Genomic DNA, 22,761 nt, shown 5'->3' on the forward strand with positions numbered 1-22,761 from the left:
GTCCCTGATCTTTTGATTGTTTCATTGCAGTCCCTCATGCTATTAATTGTCAGGCCTCTATTTATTACTGGCTTCGCATGCTTTATTTTAACTTCAGGAATAAATAAGTTATTAAACCGGCCCAGCTCCATAAGTTGACTTATAACCCATCAATATAATGATGAATATAAATCAAATTTCATTTGAATGTTCATCCGATTAATCTATACCAACTTTGCCGAGTCAACTTTATTTTTTTTATTAAGAAATCATTCTATTAATTAAATCAAAATAACATTCTTTTTAAATCGATCCAGTTGGAGTCTGAGTCAAACCACGGGTCGGTCAAGTATGATTAATATGTTTGTAGTCCGAGTCAAATCACAGGTCGGTCAAGTATGATTAATATTTTTGGAGTCCGAGTCAAACCAGGGGTCGGTCAGGTATGATTAATATGTTTGTAGGAAGCAAACCCATGCCATCGGAGTCGGAGCGGAGCTGAGCTCTCAATTTGTAAATTGGAATGGCGAATTCACAAATAATAATAACAAAGAGCATAAAATAGGCTGTCTTCTCTCCCCAGTATTTGCTAAAAAAAGAGAGGAAAATTCCATCTCCCCCGTTTCTCTCTCTCTGTCTCTCAATTCTATTGTTTTTTTAAGAATCCTGATCTCAAAGGTTCCTTCCCCCTCTTTCTTTCTTCAAATGCTTAGATCTACTCTCATTCCTTTTTGTTTATTGATTTGGTACCTACTGATTCTTCTTTTTTCTTTTTCTTTTTGTTGTGCAGAGAGGGCTTATATTTTTTCGGATTTTTTTCCGTTTTCAATGGCTGCTCCTCCCGCTAGAGCTCGAGCCGATTATGATTATCTCATTAAGCTTCTCTTGATCGGCGATAGCGGTATGGCTCTTTTATCTTCTTGTTTTCTTTTCTAAGGATCTTATAGTTTCAATCCCTGCAACCCATTTCTCTTAGTTTTCTTTCCTCTTTTTTTTTTTTCCTTTCCAATTTCCTAATGTATGCTTCCACTTGATGCAAAGTTGACCTGTGCTGTGGCAGATTTTTTAGTTTTTCTCATGTAAATTGGAATCCCTGATAGAGGAGAGACAGTAACATTCAATCTGACATGATGTTGTATCTGTCAGGATTCGGTACCATGTAGGAGGAGGGAGAGAACATGCTTGCTGCCTAAATAGATTGTCGGCAGTTAAGCTCTTTGTCTACCTCCCCTTCCCATAAACATCCGAAGAAAGGATATAGATCTAAACATGTTGCCTACTTTATCCCATGTTTCTTTATTCTTGTGATTTAATTGATGTCATTATGCTTGTCTTTTTTTTGGGGTGGGTGGGAAATGTTACATCCTTCACTAGATTTGCATAACTGTTAAAGTTTAAATTTATTCTGCAACTAATATTGTGCTTGAGATTTGATTTTTCTTTTGTTGTTTGCCGTCACAGGTGTGGGCAAGAGTTGCCTTCTTTTGCGTTTCTCTGATGGTTCCTTCACTACTAGTTTTATCACCACCATCGGGTGTGTTTTCCTTGCATTCTGGACTTCAACTGGCATTATCTGGTTTCTCTATCTTGAAGAAATTCTCTGACTTCCCCACGTTTATTCTCCATCATGCAGTATTGACTTTAAGATAAGAACCATTGAGCTTGATGGCAAAAGGATTAAGCTTCAAATTTGGGATACAGCTGGTCAGGAGCGGTTTCGAACAATCACAACTGGTATGTTTTATTTATTTATTTTAGGTACTGATATTTCAGTGATAGAAAGGGAGACAGTATTTGTGAAGTCTGGAAACTTACTCCATTTCAGCTTACTATCGCGGAGCTATGGGTATTTTGCTGGTGTATGATGTCACCGATGAATCATCTTTCAACAGTAAGTTTTTTATGTTCTCAATTGATAAAATCTTCAGATTGCTAACTCACTTAGTAGATTTTATGTGGAACAAATCTTGCTTCTCTGAATGTGTTGTTTGGATTTCCCTACATCTCTACTAGCCCCTTCTTACACGTGTTGGCTATTTTTTTTGGTGACACTGTATTAGTAGGGAAGCTGCTTTGATTTTTTATTTTACCAAACTGTTTCCTTTCATATTTCACCTTTTCCGTTTTCGACTGTGTTCTCATTAACCCTTTATCACCATTTTCAGACATTAGGAATTGGATTCGCAACATCGAGCAACATGCTTCTGATAATGTTAGCAAGATATTGGTAGGGAACAAGGCTGACATGGATGAAAGCAAACGGGTATGTTAGGCAGTTCCTTAGTCAACTAATACCATTTGTGAAATTGCTTTTAATTGCCATTTCACAAGTCCTGCTTGCTTGATTATATCTGAGTTCCACTAGCAGGGCTGTTTATTGATCCATGGATTTTAGCACACCGAGAATTTATTTTTTTCACTGGGCATATCCATGACAGGAAAAAATTAAATTGCCGTAGTTTATACTTCATAGTTCTAGCAATTCATCTCTCTGTTTCCCTCACTTGGGAATGAATGCTCTTCAAAATGTGAATCACTCTGTGATTCATAATCCTTATTATTTCTTTTCTTTTAGGCTGTGCCAACATCCAAGGGCCAAGCACTTGCAGATGAATATGGGATTAAATTCTTTGAAACTGTAAGTAAAACTTGCAGAACTTGAAGCTAATTGAACTAGCGTTGGTATTTATTGAAAAATATGTATTACAGAGTGCAAAGACAAATCTAAACGTGGAGCAAGTTTTCTTTTCAATAGCAAGGGATATAAAGCAAAGGCTTGCAGACACTGACACAAGGGCTGAGGTATTTGAATTTTATGAACTACTATTTTGAAGTTGAAAAGAGCGAGGAACGTCTTTGTGAGAACGCTCTTTAAGTGTTTGAGCATTTTGCTTGGGTTGTGTATTGCAGCCTACTACGTTGAAGATCACTCCAACAGACCAGGCAGGCGGAGGTGGTCAAGGTGCCCAGAAATCTTCTTGCTGTGGTTCTTAAACGCAAATGATTTCCTAGTGGGAGCATGAGTTACCGGTGACACTTTTGTTGAAAAAGAAAAGGGAAAGAGAAGGACGAGGACTAATTCTGATGACGGAAAAGGGGGGCTTGTAATTTATCTTATGGCCATTCTTTTCAAACTTGTTTTAGCGTATGATATTGCAGTTTATCATTATAGAATATTATTTGTGGTTCTCGTGTGGCAATGCTTTTCTTCTTCGTTTTTCTCACCTTTTCTTCTCTCTTTTTTTTGTGCGCGCTTTTCTTCCTCACATCAAATTTGTAGTAGCTTTGGTTAGTTTGTTAATGGTGTAAAAATACAATTGCGAATGGATTCCAGCATATGCGTTCAAGATGGATCTGGTGCCCGTTTGAGTTTCTTGCGTTGTCATCAGACCCTTCTGGGTGAAGGCTTCAAAAACTTAATTCTAGATGATGATAATAATAATAATACTATCAACAACAGAAGACCAGGATTAACGCCAGTCTTGATTGCTTGAAATAGAAACACTCAGGAGAATTCGTATCTGAGAAATGTAGAAATTAGAGTCCAGCACCGTGGAAAACATGATCAGTTTAATGGTCGCATTAAGGAAACGCAACACGCGTTGTTGGCTGTTGGAAAAGCTTTTCAAGTTATTATTTTTTTATCATCGTTTGTTTGTTGAAAAATAATTTTTTTAAAAATAATTTTTAAAAAAATAAATTATTTTCTGATATTTAGTAGTATAATAAAAAATAAATAAAAAATAACTTATTAATATTTTATTTTTTTCCAGTTTATTAAAATAATAAAAAACAAATCTTACAAATTAAAAATTTAAAAGATAATAAAATTGAAAAAAAAAATAATTTCATAAATTATCTCAAATAAAATAAATATTAATCAAAATAATAAAAATCAAATCTAAAAAATAAAAAAATTGAAAGATAAAGAAATTAAAATAATAATAATTAACATTTCATAAATTATTTCAAATAAAATAAGTAACAATCAAAAGAACAAGTATCAAATTTGATAGATAAAAAATTTCAATTAAAAAATGATAAGGGAAAAACAAATAACAATTATAAAAATAAAGACCAAAGTTAATATAAAAATTAAATTCTAAGGGATAAAATTAAAAAACAAATATTCAAAACAAAATATATATAAGAATCAAAAGTTTAAGGATCAAATTTAATATAATTAGCAAATAATATGATATTTTTAAATTTTTCACAACTTTCACAAAGTGTTCCGTTAACCAACCTTTTTAATGGTAAACAAATACAAGAAAGTTTGGAAACAAACACAACCTCAGATTTTTTAAATTGAGAATTTTGTTTTTTTAATTTCATCCTTTAACTTTTTTTATTTGTTATTTTTCCTGCGAATAAATGATAACTAATTATATTAAAACATGTCTCATCTTCATTTGGTTTCTTAATCACACTGTACATGAGCACCTCGTCTCACTCACAAATTCATAATCAACATACCAAGTTTCATATGAATTAGGTCTGCATCATATTAATAGAAAGCATCGCTTGAACTTTCTCTGCAAGGCCATCCTTGCTGCGTAATTCTCTACAGGCATGCTAGTTTCAATGCAAAGAAAAAGGCTGTTCTATTTTACACTTCAAGCAAAATAATGCTTTACAGATTTAGTTCTTCCTTCCCATAGATACGCTGGAGCTCACGAGTTGCAGCTTGGAACGATTCTGAGGAAAAGCGGGAGAGGTGAAAATAGAAGGGAGTTAGAATGCAAGTGTTGGCAAAATTATTGAATGCAAAATGCCTCAAAAGTTTTAAACTCTCCCGCCTTCTATTTCTAAGAAAACAGAGTAAGAACTAAAATTCCACAAGCAAAAGTGTGGTTGCACTTCGCACCATGGGTCCTGGTTCTCAACTACAGCAATGCTAAAGGCCTTGCACTCGCAATCAAGAGATAGATTGAGAAAGTTATTTCATGCAAATATCTAGTAGGGGATGACTGCCTCAAAAGTTCCTCAGAAACACCATAAATAAATGGATAATCATATTTTACAAGCGTGCTTGTATGCACAATTAGTAAGAGTGTTCAAGTCTTTAAAGAATTCTAAACATACAAAAGGCAAAGAGTCAAACAAATATACCACTTACCTTTCCAGATGCGGAAGGATTTCTGATTAATAGGTGCGCCAAAAACAGTTTGAATCACGTCAAATAACATGCTCTCAGGAGTGCTCCTTAATTCTTGTACTATCTGATAGATAGTTTTTCCATTTTCAAAATATATATGATTATTCGGGTGTTTTGTCTTGCAACCAGCATGACGTTCAAACTCATAAGCATTGAGCACCTGACACCCAAATTATAAAGCAGATCAGTGGTGTTTGAAAAAATTCATCCAGGCAAAGACTATAGCCAATAAGAAGCTTACCTTGGAATAATTACATGATTGGCACCCACAAAGATAGCCAGAACCTTTTATAATGCCACGAAGCTCCTTGTTCAATGCAGAGTACAACAAGGTCACTAGATTGAAAATACAACAGAAAGAAATGGAGCAGTTTCGTTATCAGGAAAAGGGGCCAAATTTAAAAAAGATTTACCTCGCGTGACAAGGAAACATACTTTACAGGGACCCCATCAAGCATACCAGTTGATATCAAACTTCTGACATTTGAAGGAAAGCTGTTTGGAGCTTCTTTTCTGGTAGTTTTCAACTCTGGTCTGTTTTTGGAAACAGGTTCAGTTCTGGATTTGGTTGCCTGCGTATTGCTTGCAACTGCCTTGGCAGTTGTAGCCCTCAGCTCCTTTTCATCAACTGCTTCTCGTGTTCGAACAGAGGATTGATCATAAGAGTGGTCATAGCTGCTGAGTGGCCCATCAACAGGTATAATATCATGTGCATCATCAAATCCCCCAAAAGATAATAAATTGGTGTCTTCCTTGCTATACGCATCGCTTATTGGAATAGCACTATCATCAACTTTGATGTAAGTGGAACTTGTTGGACCAACATGGACATCTTCTCCATTGTAGGTGTGACCCATCATTGTGACACTGTTATCTTCTTTATCAAATGCATGTCCCGTTGATATAAAGCTACTTTGGCTTTCCCTCTGGAAGGCCTGACCTGTAGAATTGTTACTGTCACTTTCAATTGTGAAACCATGTCCCTTTGGAGCATGCACACCACTGTCGAAGTCCTTAACCTGATTTATTTTGACTTTTCTAATACCACCGTAGTTGAGGCAGGCTTCAGGTGCATTTGATTCAACTGTTCCAGCAGGATATAAATTCCTTTCAGCAAAATTGACAGATCTTGCAGTTTCAGCCCCAAATAAACGATGAATAAATTGATTTGGGACAGACTGAAAACCAGAGGTGTTATGCCAAGAAGGAGAATTTGCACTGGGAATTCCAGAAGTTGTGGTGCTGTTTGGAGTTTGCACTGCTTGCTTCTTGTTAGGGAACAACTCAGGCTCAGTATCATCTATAAACCACTGATGAGATCGTTTAGATTCAAGCCTAGGAGGATTCTCAAATGCTGGATCTCCATCTGTACCCTTTGACATCCAAAATCCCTTGTTCTGGTAAACCCACAATGGGAAAATTATTCCAAGAGGAAAAGAAATTCATATTCAGCACCAAAATATTATCCCAACATATCTTTACAACTCTCAAGAGTATCCATATCATTGTCTTTGACTAACAACCATAAAACTCCACACACAATTCGGGAATTTTGTCCCTTGAAAAAATTTACAAAAAAATAAATAAATAAAATTTACTCCTGAGAAACATGAAATCATCAACAATTTCATTTTTCTCACAAAGTGGAAGACAGGGTGACAGCAATGACAACAAATAACTCTAGGGGAAGAGCAAATTTAGCAACTCATTTGTTTCTATTTGGAGCATCATCAAGCAAGCAATTGATCTGATAAAGCAACACATGTATGCAAACCTCTATACTCTAAACTTGATAAAATTGCAGTTGATAAAAAACACAAAATCTTTACACTGCTAAGCACTACTACTAGCATTGCATGCATGCATGCTAACAATTCATGTACAAATACAGGGAAACTATTCAGTACTTCCACTTTCATGTTCCTCTACTCGAAGCATCACGATGATAACTACTAAAGGGCCCCATTTTTATGCGAGTAGGGAGTAATACATAAGAATTACTATACATACCATTTTCCTGTGCCTCTCCGAATTTTTACTCTTCTTTCCTCAACCGATCATCTTCAACCTTTTAGCATAAAATAAAATAAAAATGACAAAAAAAGTCGCTTCAAGTTCTCAGTCACAGATATGAAAACCCCAATTAAATAAGATAACCTAACCCTAAAAAAAGCGAGATTGAAGTTTTTGACAACCTTAAAATTTTACGATGGTCGGCAATCTGACCGGAACGTTGACTTGCGGTCCGCTGAATTAATCGGCGATGAAAATTGAAAAAAAATAATAGTAGTAGTAGTAAAATTTATTTATCGAGATGAGGGGGAGGGGAGTTTTTGGTGTTTGTGTCTGAGGAGCACTCGATTTTTTCCCGTGAAAGGGAACTAGAAATGGGCTACATCTGCATTCACGGTTAAATTTATCTCAGTCGTACGCGTGTGCTTTAATTTCGTAAAACAGTTTTGCCGAGCGGCGTTTTGGTCTTTTCACTTTAGATGAGAGAAGGGAAGGAGGAGGCACAAACTTCATATCAACCACTGTTCCACCTCCACCACGTGAGTTTTAAATTTACAATATCACCCTTGCAGTAAAGTTTTAATTTTACCCGTAATGGTTTAAATATTAGCTGGTAAGAGCGCTAGTTCGAAAATGCTTGCGCAGCTGTTGCCGTTTAAGACAGATATTCAGTAAGGGTTCTAGATTCCGGTAATTGTTGTTTTTTTAATGCGTTTTTTATTTTAAAATAATTAATTTTTAATATTATCATATTAAAAATATTTAAAAATATTAAAATAATATTAATTTAAATAAATAAAAATTAATTCTTTTCAAAAACATTTTTAAAATATAAAAACAAATATTGTATTAAGCTTAAGATACCTCGTCCTTGCACGTAGTTTCTTTTTTTCCGTATGTTCATGATCATAACCTTGTACGAAGTAAATTAGGACACCTTGATCAGAGCTAGAGATCAAGAAACTAGAATCCTTCCTAAACCAGCAATCATAAATCCCACCAGAAACAAAAAAACTTATAAGTTTGATGAAGAACAAAAATCCAAGACGCAGCAGCAATATTGGCAAACTTGCAATATCAACTGCAGGAGAGAAAAAACTCATGCGGCTAACTTTTAATCTTAATAACAACAGCAATTGCAGCCATTATTTTATCAACCCGTCTTGACACAACAATTAGTTTATACTAACTAGGTTAATTTTTTATTTTTATAAAAAAGCTGGGGCTTAATATTGGCAAAATTCAAGGCTATTTGAATCTGCACATGTAAGATCCAAGTTTATTTTGAATCCTGTATAGCAAATGACTCAAGATTATTTTAGGTTCTGCTGAAAACATGACCCAATGATAATTGGGTTTTGGTATAGGTCAAGCATCATGTGTGCGCTTGAAGAGTACTAAAGCAGGCAGCCCAAGCACCACATGTGCGCTTGGTCTGCCAGCACACAAGCAGGCAGCCCAAGCATCACGTGTGCGCTGGGTCTCCCTAGCACACAGGCATTAGCCCAAGTGCTACATGGTTTTTCTTTGATAGTAATAACTGTTTTTTTAAATTTATTAATAATAACAATAAAAATAACAATAACAATAATAATACTTTTTAATTTTACCTTTCAAATCAAATCTATGGTTATTTTTTAATATTAAGAATATTTTTTTTCTAATTTAGTAATTATTTTATTAATAATATTAATTATTATAAAAATAATAATATTTATAACACAAAAGATAATATTTTTAATATTAATACTTTTGATTATAGTAAAAATAATAATATTCATAACACAAATAATACAATTTTTAATTCCAAGAATATTTAGAACACAAATAATAATATTTTTTATATTAAAGCTTTGAATTATTATAAAAATAATAATATTACAACATAAATAATAATATATTTGATATGAATACTTTGTATTATAAGAAAAATTATAATATTTACAATGCACATTATAATATTTTTTATATTAATACTTAGAATTGTTGAATATTTTTAACAATAATTCTCCGCGGGCTGAATTTTTATTTTTATAAAAAATATAATAAAAAATTATAATATAAAGAATAATATGTTTTCAATAATAATAATAATATTTTCTTTCAAATTTATTAATTATTTTATTAATCAAATTAATTATAATAAAATAATAATATTTCTAAAACATATAATAATATTTAGAATTCTAGGACTCAAGAACCTTAGATCCAGTGCTATGACCCAAAGTTTGGTAGAGGCATGACTCACTCGCAGCGCAGACTAAGCGCCACATGTGTGCTAGGGGTGCCCAGCTCCCATGCTGGGGGTGCCCAAACGCCAGTTATTCGCAATGGTGTGCCAAGCACTGAGACAGGAGCTCAAGCATCACGTGTGCGCTGAGGGTGCCCAGCCCCCACATAGGGAACCCAAGCGCCACATGTGCGCAGTGGTGTGCCAAGCATTGAGACTGGAGCCCAAGCGTCACGTGTGCATCGGGGCTTCCCAGCCCCAGGTAGGGAGTCCAAGCGTCACGTGTGCGAAATGGTGTGCCAAGCACGGAGGCAGGAGCCCAAACGCCACGTGTACGCTGGTGTCTACCCATCACACAAGCAGTAGCCCAAGCGCCACGTGTTCCCATATGGTTTTTCTTCGATAGTAATGACAATTTTTTAAAATTTATTAATGATGATGATGATGGTGATGATAATAATAATAATTTTTAATTTCACATTTCAAATCAAATATATGGTTGTTTTTCAATATTAACAATAATTGTTTTCTAATTTAGTAATTATTTTATTAATAATATTAATTATTATAAAAATAATAATATTCATAACACAAAAGATAACATTTTTAACATTAATACTTTTGATTACAGTAAAAATAATAATATTCATAACACAAACAATACTATTTTTAATTCCAAGAATACTTAGAACACAAATAATAATATTTTTTATATTAAAACTTTGAATTCTTATAAAAATAATAATATTACAACACAAATAATAATATCTTTGATATGAATACATTCAATTATAAGAAAAATAATAATATTTTGATATGAATACTTTTAATTATAAGAAAAATAATAATATTTAGAACACAAATAATAATATTTTTTATAAGTATACTTTGTATTATAAAAATAATAATAATATTTACAATGCAAATTATAATGTTTTTATATTAATACTTAGAATTGTTGAATATTTTTAATAATATTGTGTCGTAGGCTCACTTTTTATTTTTATAAAAAAATATCATAAAAATTGATAATATAAATAATAATATGTTTTCAATATTAATAATAATATTTTTCTTTCAAATTTATTAATTATTTTATCAATAACATTAATTATACTGAAAATAATAGTATTTGTATAACAAATAATAATATTTAGAATCTTAGGACCGAGGAACCATGGGTCCAGCCCAAAACCCAAAAGCCAGGTGTCCCCAGGTGTAACCTAGGTGCCACGTGTGTGCTGGGGGTGCCAGCCTCCGGGCAGTGAGCCCTAGCGCCACGTGTGCTTAGTGGTGTGCCAAGCACTGGGGCAAGAGCTCAAGCACAACATGTGCGCTTGGTCTGCTAGCACACAAGCAGGCAGGTCAAGCGCCACGTGTGTGCTGGGGGCTACCCAACAATGTTGGGTTCAGCTGCCAAGCTAGACCTAATAGCTCTTGGCAGAGGATGCAATGCCTCCAGTCGCAATTGTTGACTCAAAACATAGCAGAGCACCCCCCTCCCACCCCCGCATTTGGCTCTCTACTGGCTCCCTTTGGAAGTGTGTTGGGCCCCCAACATTGGGTCCAGTTGTCAAGCTAGACCTAATAGCTATTGACAAAAAATGCAATGCCCCCAACTGTAATTGTTGATTCAAAACACAGCAGAGCAACCCCTCCTGGCCTCGCAATTGGCTGGTCTTGGTATCTTGGCTTGTAGACAAGTGCCAGGCGTCTGCTTCCAAGGGCCGTGCAACACCACCAAAATCCCAACAGACCATTTTCTTCTCATCCAAAAAGACAACCCCATCCCCTGTGATCTTTGCAACTCTTTATGGCAAGAGCAGTCATGTCATTACGCTTCTCCAACCCACAATGCTTTTAGCAAAGAGAAAACTCAAACAGTGCACTCCATAGTGAAAGCACTCACATGCTACAATACCCGCACAACAGTGCAAAATATGTAGCAAAACTATTATGCCAGTCCACAGTGAATTGTGTCTTGGTCCACAGTGTGCATGTATAATAAGTCCACAATGAATTGTAGGGGTGTTCAAAAAAACCAAAAAATCAATTAAATTGAGAAAACCAGAAATAAAATAACCGAAAAAACCGAATTGTGAAAAAAAACCGATTACACATATTAAAATTTTAAAAAAACCGACCGGTTTGGTTTCGGTTTTTTAAGCCCGGAACCGGAAAAACCGAATTGAACTGAACCCGAATCGAAAAAACCGGAAAAAACCAAGCCAAAACTGAGCAAAACTGAAAAAAACGAGCCAAACCGAAAAAACAGAGCCAAAGCGGAAAAAAATCGAGCCAAACCGAAAAAACCGAACCAAACTGGAAAAATCGAGCCAAACCGGTTTGAACCGGTTTTTGCTCTAAAAAACAAACCGAACCGAACCGAACCAAAACCGGTCGGTTTGAACCGGTTTTGGTTCCGTTTCGGTTTTTTTTAATAATTTTGGTTTGGTTATTTTTTTTAAAAAACCAAACCGAACCAAAAATGAATACCCCTAGTGAATTGTGTCTTGGTCCACAATATATTCATGTACAGTAAAAAGCCCACACATTTTAGAGTTTTATTAATATAATATGTATTAGTGCATTAATAAAAACAAATAGTCATTGCTAGTATATTTTAGAGTAGCAAGAAGATTTTATAGTTATAATTTTATAAAACTAATGGAGGATTAAAGATGACCATAAACGTTAATTTTTTTTTTGTTAAAAACAACTAAAAATCAAACCAATAATTTTTAAAAATAAATATTGATTAAGATTTTGTATCACAATAAATCCTTTAAAATATTTTTATTTAATTATATGAAAATTATTTTTTTTGCAAAAAAAACAATAATTAAAATTTCATTGAAACAAAATAATTTTTTAGTATAATTTTTTATTTTCTAATTATTTTTTTCACAAAGAAATATAATTTTTTTTTGTTATATGTGTTCATTCAATAAAAATAAAAAAGTCACCGCAACAAATAAAAAAACATGTGGACGATTTGAAAGAGGGGCAAAAAAGCTTCCTTGAATCGAAACTCTTTTATTTTATTTTATCAATGCACTCATTTTTTGCTTGGATTTTTTTTCCTGAATTATTAGTTTTGTTTTTAGAAAACCAACTAATTCTACCTGGATACATTAAAAAATATATAAGAACAGCATTCCTCTATGAAGGTGCCATGGATGACTTTCTGACTGTTTTACCAAACCCGAAGCTAATTTAAACTAATTTAAAGATCTTTCGACCTGGGTTTTATCTGAATCAAGTTTTAAATTGAATTGTACAGGAGTTAGATGTAACCCAATTTAATATTAAGATTTTTTTTTTGTCAAGATGATGTTATTTTAATTTTTTCTTTTTATATATTAAGATAAGAAATTGATTTTTTTATTGATTCAAGTAATCTCAAATTAACTTTTCAAACCTACAAATTAAATTATAAAGCCGCATGAGTTTAATAACTTAATGTCATGGAATTTTTTTTATCTAACTATACTATAATAAAATTTGACATTCATAAGATAGCCACCATATAAAATTTAAGAAAAGAAAATTATTATGAAGGGTTGTATAAAAAATACATTAACTAATATTATAAAAAAATAATGCTATAAACTTTCTTGAAAATAAACAAAAAAAAAAAAGAAAGGTATTTAATCAAACAATACCTAAAAACCTTTGCGATCAAAGAATTTTTTTCAAAATGAAAAATATAATTAAGTTGTTGTAAAAAAGATCACCAATATAATAAAAACGGCCATGTTCTTATAAAATAAAATTAAAATTCAATGCTATCAAATCAAATTAAAAATAAATCAAATTAATTTTGAATTAATTTTTTTGAATGGATTGAAATGTAAAATGGAGGATATTTAAAAACAAAAAAACAAAAACAAAAACAAAACATGACAAACAACGTGGGCTTGCACGTCTATCCTATAAAGAAGACTTGACCCGTGAGCCAAACCTCTTTTTTATATATATATTCATGTCATTCACACTTTAATTTTAAAAAGAAACACAACTGACTTGTCATCTATAACAACAAACGATGTGTTGTCCTTTGACCTAGAATCTAATGATCGCAGGGTCATCAAAAAGTCAGGGTAAGAGTATTTTTACATCCAAGAGATTATTTTCCAATCTATTTTTGAGCTAAAACACCTAAATAAATATATCCATAGCTTGAAATTACCTAGAAATAGGTTAAAGAAACAAAAAATCAACCCAATTTTTTATAAAAATCCAAATTCCTAATCTATTTTTCTATTCAAGATAAAAGTTAAAGAACATCCCGATAAAATTTCTCTCATTAAATAAAACCTGTTGACACCATGATCGACCATTTTCATGACTAGAATCGTGGCATCCAGTGACTTTCTCTTTTTTATTGTTTTTCGGTGACTTTCCCTTTTCTCACTTAAACTCGGGGACTGAAAAATAAAAAATAAAGTTTTTAACCAAAACTAAATTTTTAAAAATTATAGGGGCTGAAAATGAATTCATAGAAAAGTTAGGTGGACCAAAAAAAACTTCCCACACTAATTTGTAAATGGCAAATCAATTTCCCCATGTTTGGTTTTTGTTTTGATCATTTATCTTTGAATTACACTTTTTTTTTAAATAAATTAAAAGCAATTGACCATTAATTTAACCATAAAATAATCAAATTAAAGAGAAAAATTTTCAATGAACAAAACGAGAGAAACAAATGTCACTACTCCTATCTATAATAAAATGCGAGAGTGTAGAGAGGATAAAAGCTACAGTGATAACATAACAAATTTTAGTGTTTTTTTTTTTTTTTTTGTTAATTGTTAATGTTAATTTGACGAATCAGTCAATGATACCAGACCAGGATTATATCTTTGATTACTTTTATAGTTATTATCGAAAACTATCAAAGTATCATCAACGGCATCAAGAAAAGTCGCTGTTGCCATAATACTAATATAAACGTTTTGTTTTTTTATTTTAAAAATATTTTTTTTATTTTAAAAATATTTTTTTAGTGTTTTAATAATATTTTAATTTATTAATATCAAAAATATTTTAAAAAAATAAATAAAATATTATTTTATTATATTTACAAGTAAAATTCCCTTTAAAAAATAATTATTATAATAGTTTTAAACACTTCATTAACATCCACAATAAAATCGCAACAGCCACATCAATATCAAAGTCCGTAAGAATAGCAAAAGTGGTAGCCATCCAATAAATAGTCTAATAATAAGAGTTTAGGATCACGAAGTTTGTTTTCCCTTATAATTTCAAGTTTGAGTCATATGGTTACTAATATGATAGGCACTGAAGGTTTATATGGTCGTTAACTTCAAGACCCGTGAGATTAGTTGACATATACGCAAGTTGGTTCGGATACCCCATTAATAATAATAATAATAATAATAATAATAATAAAAAGAAGCAAAAGTGATAACGTGAATCATGACCCCTCCCTCACAACTTCTTAGATTGTGAAAACACATTTCAAACACCATGAGGTTAGAATCCTCAAGCTCCGAATACCGGAGAAAAATAGCGCATTGATTTTGAATATGTTATTTAGTGGTTGAATTATAAATTAATCATAAGTTTTAGTAAATTATTTTATTTTTCATGATTTATAAAACTTGTAGCTTGTTAATCACAAGTTTATAACATGTAAAATAATAACCTTTAAATAAAAAATCATAATAAATGAGAGAATAAGAATTTATTTTTAAGAATAAAAATGTTTGTTTTTATAAATTCTCTAGAATTAGAAAGATATTTTTATTAATAATAGAAATTATAAGTTCTTCACTTAAATAATTCAAGAAATATTCTTAACCAAAATTGATAGAATGATTCATATGTTGAACTGACAATTCGGTGACCTGAATTTTATATTGAAGCAGACTTCGGACTGGTTGCCAACCAATGTTTAAAACGTTTGCAATAGATTTGCAACACGCGCAACGTGTTTCACGTCCCTTTGCAACAGCTAATGCGCCCACGAACGAGGAAAAATCAACTCAAATTAGGCGGGCCACGTAAGTGATTCTCAGGTTGCAATTGGAATTTTGTGCTTAAAAATTCTGTTATAAATCAAGTAATTATGCTGTTTAGGTGTAAGAAAATGTTTTGATAGTATTTATATTTTAAATTATTTTTTATTGAAAAAATATTAAATAATAAGTTTTATTTTTTAAAATATTAAAACAAAAAATATTCAAATTTTTATAATAAATTTAAAACTCAATCTCAAATACTTCAATCAGCTCTCACCAACTCCTCCGAACCACCAGAACGCTACCGTATTTAAATATCAACCATATCACCAAACTCAAGAAAATAACAGCCACCAGAACCAGAACCGAATCAAAATCAAACTACAACGCCACAACTAGAATATTGCACCGCCACTTGATCTGTCCATCATCAAGATCATGATCTTCTCCGGCCCACTTCAACACCTTAGCCACAGCTACCTTCACCAATCAAACCATCAAGTTCACTCACATCCACCAATCAAGTCATCAATAATAAGGTTTGAGTTCATAAAAAAAAAAAAAAAAGTATCAAGAAAAAAATCAATCACAGTTATGAGAGGGGAATTGATCTGAAAAGGTATGGATTATTGGGTTATTGAGCTCATTTGTAAATCATCAAGTTAACTAAGATTAATTAATTTTAATAATTTTTCTTAGTGTTGACCAGTCATGTTTGAATTAGATTAACTGAATTAATCAAATTTTATTAGGTTAATCTAGCAGAATTTAACAGCTATAAAAAATTATATATTCTGTTTGGGGAGGTTGCAAACTAGAGAAAAACATCAGTTGCAAATTTTTCTTGCCAGCTGACTCTTTTCTAATGATGAGAGAGTGGAAAATATATTTGAACTCGACACCATGAACATGAGATCTCAAGCTAGCGGTTGATATATGTAAGTAAATTTTATTTATCTAAAATAGTTTTTTATTTCTCTCTCTTCAAAATGTGGTCCTTTTCTCTAATTTTTAGAGGACGCATTTGTTTATGTTTACTTTCTTTCAGGAAAAACAATTGATGTAATTAAGGAACAATTAATTAATTATTTCAACTAACCAATCAATTACATGCCGTAATCCCACTTAAAGGCACTCGCACTAAAAGTTAATTATTTGATTAGCGATCGTAATTGTGGTCGCAAATCTTGAGAAATTGGTCACGAATAAAAAAAAGTAAAAACAAAATTATTAGACTGAGTATATTTTTTATTGATCAATTTTTAGTAGTGTCGGTGTTAATCAATATTCTCCGTAACTGTGTGTCCATAGTGTCTCGTGGTTGCGTCTCAAGTACCCTCCATTCATCTTGTCCCCGACTTGATCTATAGAGCATGGAGAGACTAGCCCTGTTCAGTAACACGAAATAATTTTTTTTTTCTAATAAAAAATTTTAAAACAGGTTTATTTAAAAAAAAAATTCAAAACATTTTTCGAACCAAGAAATGTTTTCGGTAACCCCAATTTTCATCAATAAATAAAAAAATAAATTTTAAATTCAAGAATATAAATATTTATTTCTATTTATGTATGATAAATGCTTTTAAAATAAAAATAAAAATAAAAATATTTTAAATAAAAAATGTCAATTGTTTACTTTGATGGTTCAGGCGTATTTAAACTCCTTCAACCTTACCTTTTTGGTTGAAAGGAGTGAAGAGTCTTTTCCTTCCAAGAGTATTAATGAGAAAAAATATCTCTTCCACGGTATTAATATTGATGGAAATAATACTTATATAACATTAGTATTGATGAAAATATCTCTTACAAAATATTAACATTGATGGAAATACAATAAACTCGTAAAAAGACTTTTATACATTACCTTATTAACATTAATATTGATAAAAATATGACAGGTCCTTATAAGTTTTTTATATGTCTAAAGGTGTATGACGATGAATATTAATGGCCTTAAAATTTTATGTTAAGAGTTATAAACAAACATGACACAATACGAGGCTTTAAGAGATTATTAACTCTTTGTATGTGGAAATGAAATGATTCCAAATCTAAGAATGTTGGGTTTGACATCTTGTCAGATACCAATGCACACGTAACTGAACTCAAAGACGTTAAGTGTAATATCTTATCAAACCCATATGCATTTGGGCTCAACGTCTAACTATACCCAACAACATAGCTGAATCCAGGAGTGTTGAGTCTAGCATTTTATAAGACTCATGTATGTGCACATAGGTCTTAACACATAACTGAACTATAGGTTATTGAGTTTAGCATCAATTCAAATCTATGCATGCTGTCTGAACTTGACATTTTACCAGGTCTAAATATATTGGGTAATTACCCGACCTTTAACCCTTTCAATCACGAGCTTCGGATCAAACTTATCATATAAAATACAATTTTTCATTATCATATAATTTGTAAAAGTGTACATAGATATGTTTTCTAAATTTATATGCAATTAAATTTCTAATAAAGGTGCCAAAGTTTTTATCCAAATTTTTTAGTAAACTAAAACAATATTATTTAATTTAATTAAAATAATCTCGAACTTGAAATAATATTACTAATTGAATAGTTAATCTAAAGTTTTAATCAGAGTGATAATATTATGGCTAGATTTATTATCTTAATTAACAATTGCAACAAATTAAAAAAAATAGAGTACAAAACCCACAAAGATGGCTGCAAAAATTAAATAGAACCAAAAACATAAAGAAAGGTGCCACACACATCGATGCGAAATTTAGCAAAGGTGAGAGCACAAGCATATGACGATAAGCTTTATACATCGCCGGCCTCTTGAAATTATTTTTCGGTCCATCTTTTGCTCATGCGAGAGTCCGTGCGGCCGGTAGCATGAATAAGAAGAGAGAGAAGATGTCGCAGATCAGCTGTTAGGAAGAAGAGTTTTGTTTTCGGTAAGTAGAGCGAGTCTAGGGTTCTAATCCATTCAGCCTTGTCATGGCTGGTCACGGTTAGAATTCAAAAACCAGCATCCAAGAAAAAACCCTTCTGTGATTAATATATATTATAGAACATTTATACCCGCATCGTAAAAGTTACTGGAAAAACACACGTAGCCACAGTTTTTTTCTTTTGTTCTGTTCTGGGCATCAATATATACCTGCTAATAAATGTTTTCTTAATACAAAATATATATAATTCTAGTAGGCTTGAAATTAAGAACAATTATTTTATACAGAGTCCACTCCACTAATATAAATCGATGATACCAGAATTTTACAGGAAAAAAAAAATAGAAATACAACACAACAAATAAATGAATGTGATTCGTACAAAATCCCAACTACATAGTAGCAGAAGTTGGTAATAAGGAGAGAAAAAAATATGTCCAAACTCCAAATTAAGGTTAGATAAAACATCTCAACATGGGACGAGCGACCTTCTCTAACTGCAACTCCGAGTCATTCTGATACATAGGCAGGGCCAAGCTCAAATCCAAGCTCAGAACTCTCTTGCTGCTATTGGATCTCTTCAAAACTGGGACAGCGGGTAAGAAAGGCGGTTGAGTCACAGCCAATTCATGATCTTTATTACTAGTACTGGTGGTATCAACATTATGAGGCGCCCGATGTTTCCTCATGTGACCTCCAAGTGCTTGCCCGAGAGGAAATTCAAGGCTGCAAATGGGGCACTGGTGAGTTTTTGGCTTTGAAGGCGAATTAGGCAGCTTCAACAAGTTCCCAGTTGATTCCATGAGTTTTGGTTTCTTGTGACTTGCACGGTGGCCTCCTAATGCTTGAAATGAAGGGAAATTCTTGTTGCATGTTTTGCATGAAAATGAGCGAACGGCCCCGGCCCCTGCCGGTGCTGGTGCAGCTGGTGCTGCTGCTGATCTATAATTAGTTAGTATCTCGTGATCAGCTTGGCCAACTTTAGAAAGTAGCATCAAGCATTTGGCCAAGTCTAACTCTGCCTGTTCTCTATCTCTCTTCATGGTAATTAAGCTTATAGATTAGATATATAGTATGATTTGTGTTTATACGATGAGCAAGAACAACAAAGTATAAAGCTTCGAAAGAAGAAGGTGGCTGAATATTTGATGGTTGGATGGAAGTAAGGGACTATGAGTTCGTATATATATAAGGTTGGAAGGAGCTGGAGCTGCCGAGTAAGCACTGACGTCTTTGATTGAGGGGCAATTATGCCCTCAACACTTGTAGGCTAAGGAAATTTAGAGCGTGTGGTAGACATGTAATAAGAGTAGAATAGATGGTGAGAGTATAGCAATCGTAATGATGCGTTCGCGTGACCGCGTCGAGCAAACTTGGGGAGCGGGATCACATCTGGTCATTGATGGTGAGCCACTCCGACCCTTCCTTCCTAAAGTACATAATATCATGTGTTGACAATTCCTTTTATGTTATTTTGAGTGCAAGTCCGACCGCACTTAGAAGCGCGTGCATGATACCCAACTCAGATTTGTTCATGTAGAAACCCCTGTTAATTAAATATTAATTGGAAATGACATAAGGAATATTTATCAAATTTGGGGAGGGAGGAGAACTTATTCATGTTTAATAAATATATATAGTTTTTGTTATATCATTCATTACATTGCACTAAATATTAAGCCTATGTAATTTTACTATATAGTTAAATTTAAAAAATCAAGAAAAAATTAAAAGTGATATATTTTCCATATTTATCTATTGAAAAAAAACTCCATGTATTGTACTCAACCATGTTTAATTAGCTCATGTCGAATGACGTTTCCAAAGCGCGTGAACAAATGATCCACTTCGGTGTAGAAGCAACTGAGAAAGGCAGGCAGTAGAAGGTAGAGAAGAATGACGGAAGACGGTGGTGTCAGATTGCGACTTTTCCAAGTAAAATCGACGCGGTTAACAAGTTCGGCTCTTGAGTCTCTGTCAACTTTCTTCCTTCCACACCCTTCCAGCCTGATCTCTACCGAGTAAATTCTAAAGGAAGGCGTGCTTGTGTTTCCGGTTCACACCTGAGACCTTTCCTGATTTCAACACCGTGACACGGTCCATGGTTTACTACTATTCAACTTAACTTGATGTGATGTTAATTTAGACTCATTTTAAGATATAAGCATCTTCTTTTATTAAATATTTTTTTTTTGGATAACATACTAAAATAATTTTTATTTTATTTTTAACAATAATATATCAAAACAATGATTTAAAAATATTAAAAAAATTAATTTAAAATAAAAAAATTAATATTTTACAAAAATACTTTCTAACAAAAAAAACAAATGTTAGGTTATTAAATTTTAATAAGTTAAGGAGAGATAGAGGAGTTTGTCTCGGAGAAGATGAGCTGCTTATCTCTACTTTTTGTTAAATCAGATTAATCGAGTTAATTAAGCTTTGATCAAGTTTGATAAAATCAACTATTTGATTGATTTAATTTCAAATTTAGCATGGACAGAGTCTCAAGCCATCAAATTTATTTTAAATATATAACAAAATTATGAGTTGAATGCATATAAAATATGTTCTAAAAAGTACAACCTTTGTATATTTCAAAAAAGAAATTTGGGTTGTGATATTCCCAGAAGCATAACCATGACCTCTATTATTTCTTGTAGGCTATTTTGAGGTTTTTTTTTTAAGTGCTACTTACCAAAAAAAAAAAATATGTTAGCAGTAGTTTGATCACGACATACAATCTTGACTTTGACTTTGACTTTTCTATTTTGAACTTAGTTTAGGTCAACAAACTTGTACTGGGGTGTACCATGTGTACCTAGCCAGCAGTACACCCCAGCGAGAAACTTCTACTACCTTGAAGAAACAAAGTAATTGCCCACTTTCGAGTTTAATGTCTGGGTAGGTTATTTCCGTAAAACTCAATTCAAAGTTCGTTTTTGTTTGACAAATACTGAACCCAATAAATAAATAAATAAATAAATTTCCTTAAGTAAGAAACAAATATAGATTGTAGTATAAGAAAACAACTTTGTTATTCAACCAGCCTCGATTCAGCAGGTCAGATTTTATTGAATCATTCCTAACTTGAGCCAAGTATAAAAAATAATTTAAAATTAACTTAAAATCAATTTAAAATCACATTAAAATCCCCGATCAATTAAATAATGAGAGACGAAATTAAAAAATAAAATTCAATCTAAAAAGAATTCAAAACAAAATAAATAACAATTAAAATAATAACAATCAAATTTAAAATAAAAAACAAAACAAAACAAAACAAAATATTGATGGATGAAATTGAAAAATAATAATAAAAAAAGGATAAAAAAGTAATTAAGATCATAAAAATCAAATCTGATATAAAAATTAAATGAAATTAAATGATAAAAGATAAAATTAAAAAAAATATAGCAATAAAAAAATAAGAAATAAATATTATAGAAAAAATAAATGACACCTTTATATTTTTGCAAGCTAGTGCTATTCTCAAGAAGAGGAGAAAGAAAAGAGGGAGGTGAGAAAGAAAGCATGTCGCAGCCCATAGCGTCTTCTCCAGGGGTGAGGAAAAAAAATTAAAAAACTGATTAAACCGAGAAAATTAAAAAAAAAATAATCAAAAAAACTAAATCGCAAAAAAAAACCAATTAGAATTAAAAAAAAAACCGACCGGTTCAGTTTCGGTTTTATAAGCCTGAAACCAAAAAAATCAAATCGAACTGAAAAAAACCGAGCCAAACTGGAAAAAACCGAGCCAAAATGAAAAAAATCGAGTCAAACCGAAAAACCAAATCAAATTGAAAAAACCGGTTTGAACAGATTTTTGTTCTAAAAAACCAAACCGAACCGAAACCGTTTACTCCAATCTCTATACTTGTATCAGTTTCAATTTTGGTCTCTCAACACTTAATAAATGAGTCGAACTTTGTTTTATTTTGCAAAAATAAGTATCAATCGAGCATCGATATTTTTTTTCAATATTGCAAGATCCTCATATAAAGGCAACTAAAATAAAATACTAAGCTAAATTCTAAATAAAGCTAATAAAAAAGAATTAAATTGAAAAAAAATAAAAGTAGAGTGATTAAAATAAAAATAAGGACATGAACTCTACTCTTGATCATGTAAATCAATCTCTAAATTAGCAAAAAAATAATAATTTAAGCTTATTAATTGAACATTATTTCACATAATCAAGAATTAACAAGTGACAAAACATTTTCACGAGACCTCAATATTCCTTTACGCATGCATAGAAAATAAATTACTAAGACCACATGCAAATCAAAGCTATGTCATAGGACCAAGTACAAAGAAAAATAAATTAAGGGACAAAGCGTAAACAATCCTAAGAAAAACAAGAAGAGAAAAGCACTATTGCCTGTTTTGTGTCTAGAGCCCACAGTGCTTTTCACATGGATTTTCGTTTTTTTTTTTTTTGTAATTTAATGAGAGTTTCCT

The 22,761-nt window shown here is 32.1% G+C and overlaps 3 protein-coding genes across 4 annotated transcripts; 1 reads left to right on the plus strand and 2 right to left on the minus strand.

Annotated features, from left to right (window-relative positions):
• The first annotated feature begins 439 nt into the window (after positions 1-439).
• On the plus strand, positions 440-3,179 carry LOC133691517 (ras-related protein RABE1c-like). Its single transcript, XM_062112060.1, has 9 exons — positions 440-657; positions 770-880; positions 1,441-1,513; positions 1,613-1,713; positions 1,805-1,870; positions 2,145-2,242; positions 2,555-2,617; positions 2,689-2,781; positions 2,890-3,179. Exons 2-9 carry the CDS (start codon positions 808-810, stop codon positions 2,971-2,973), a joined length of 651 nt encoding a protein of 216 aa, XP_061968044.1. The 5' UTR covers positions 440-657; positions 770-807; the 3' UTR covers positions 2,974-3,179.
• Positions 3,180-4,364: 1,185 nt separating this feature from the next.
• On the minus strand, positions 4,365-7,623 carry LOC133688276 (uncharacterized). 2 transcript variants are annotated; one of them, XM_062107716.1, is made up of 6 exons: positions 7,333-7,623; positions 7,148-7,205; positions 5,551-6,534; positions 5,379-5,441; positions 5,099-5,297; positions 4,365-4,677 (listed from the first exon to the last, which is right to left on the minus strand). In XM_062107716.1, exons 2-6 carry the CDS (start codon positions 7,148-7,150, stop codon positions 4,613-4,615), a joined length of 1,314 nt encoding a protein of 437 aa, XP_061963700.1. In that variant the 5' UTR covers positions 7,151-7,205; positions 7,333-7,623; the 3' UTR covers positions 4,365-4,612. The 2 variants fall into 2 exon arrangements, with proteins under 2 accessions (XP_061963700.1, XP_061963692.1); XM_062107708.1 differs by having other exon boundaries at positions 5,379-5,444; positions 7,333-7,622.
• A 10,935-nt stretch (positions 7,624-18,558) lies between these two features.
• On the minus strand, positions 18,559-19,465 carry LOC133703409 (zinc finger protein ZAT11-like). Its single transcript, XM_062127897.1, has one exon. It carries the CDS (start codon positions 19,335-19,337, stop codon positions 18,750-18,752), a length of 588 nt encoding a protein of 195 aa, XP_061983881.1. The 5' UTR covers positions 19,338-19,465; the 3' UTR covers positions 18,559-18,749.
• Positions 19,466-22,761: the final 3,296 nt, after the last annotated feature.

This window comes from Populus nigra, chromosome 1 (assembly GCF_951802175.1).
Source record: "Populus nigra chromosome 1, ddPopNigr1.1, whole genome shotgun sequence".
NCBI lineage: Eukaryota > Viridiplantae > Streptophyta > Magnoliopsida > Malpighiales > Salicaceae > Populus > Populus nigra.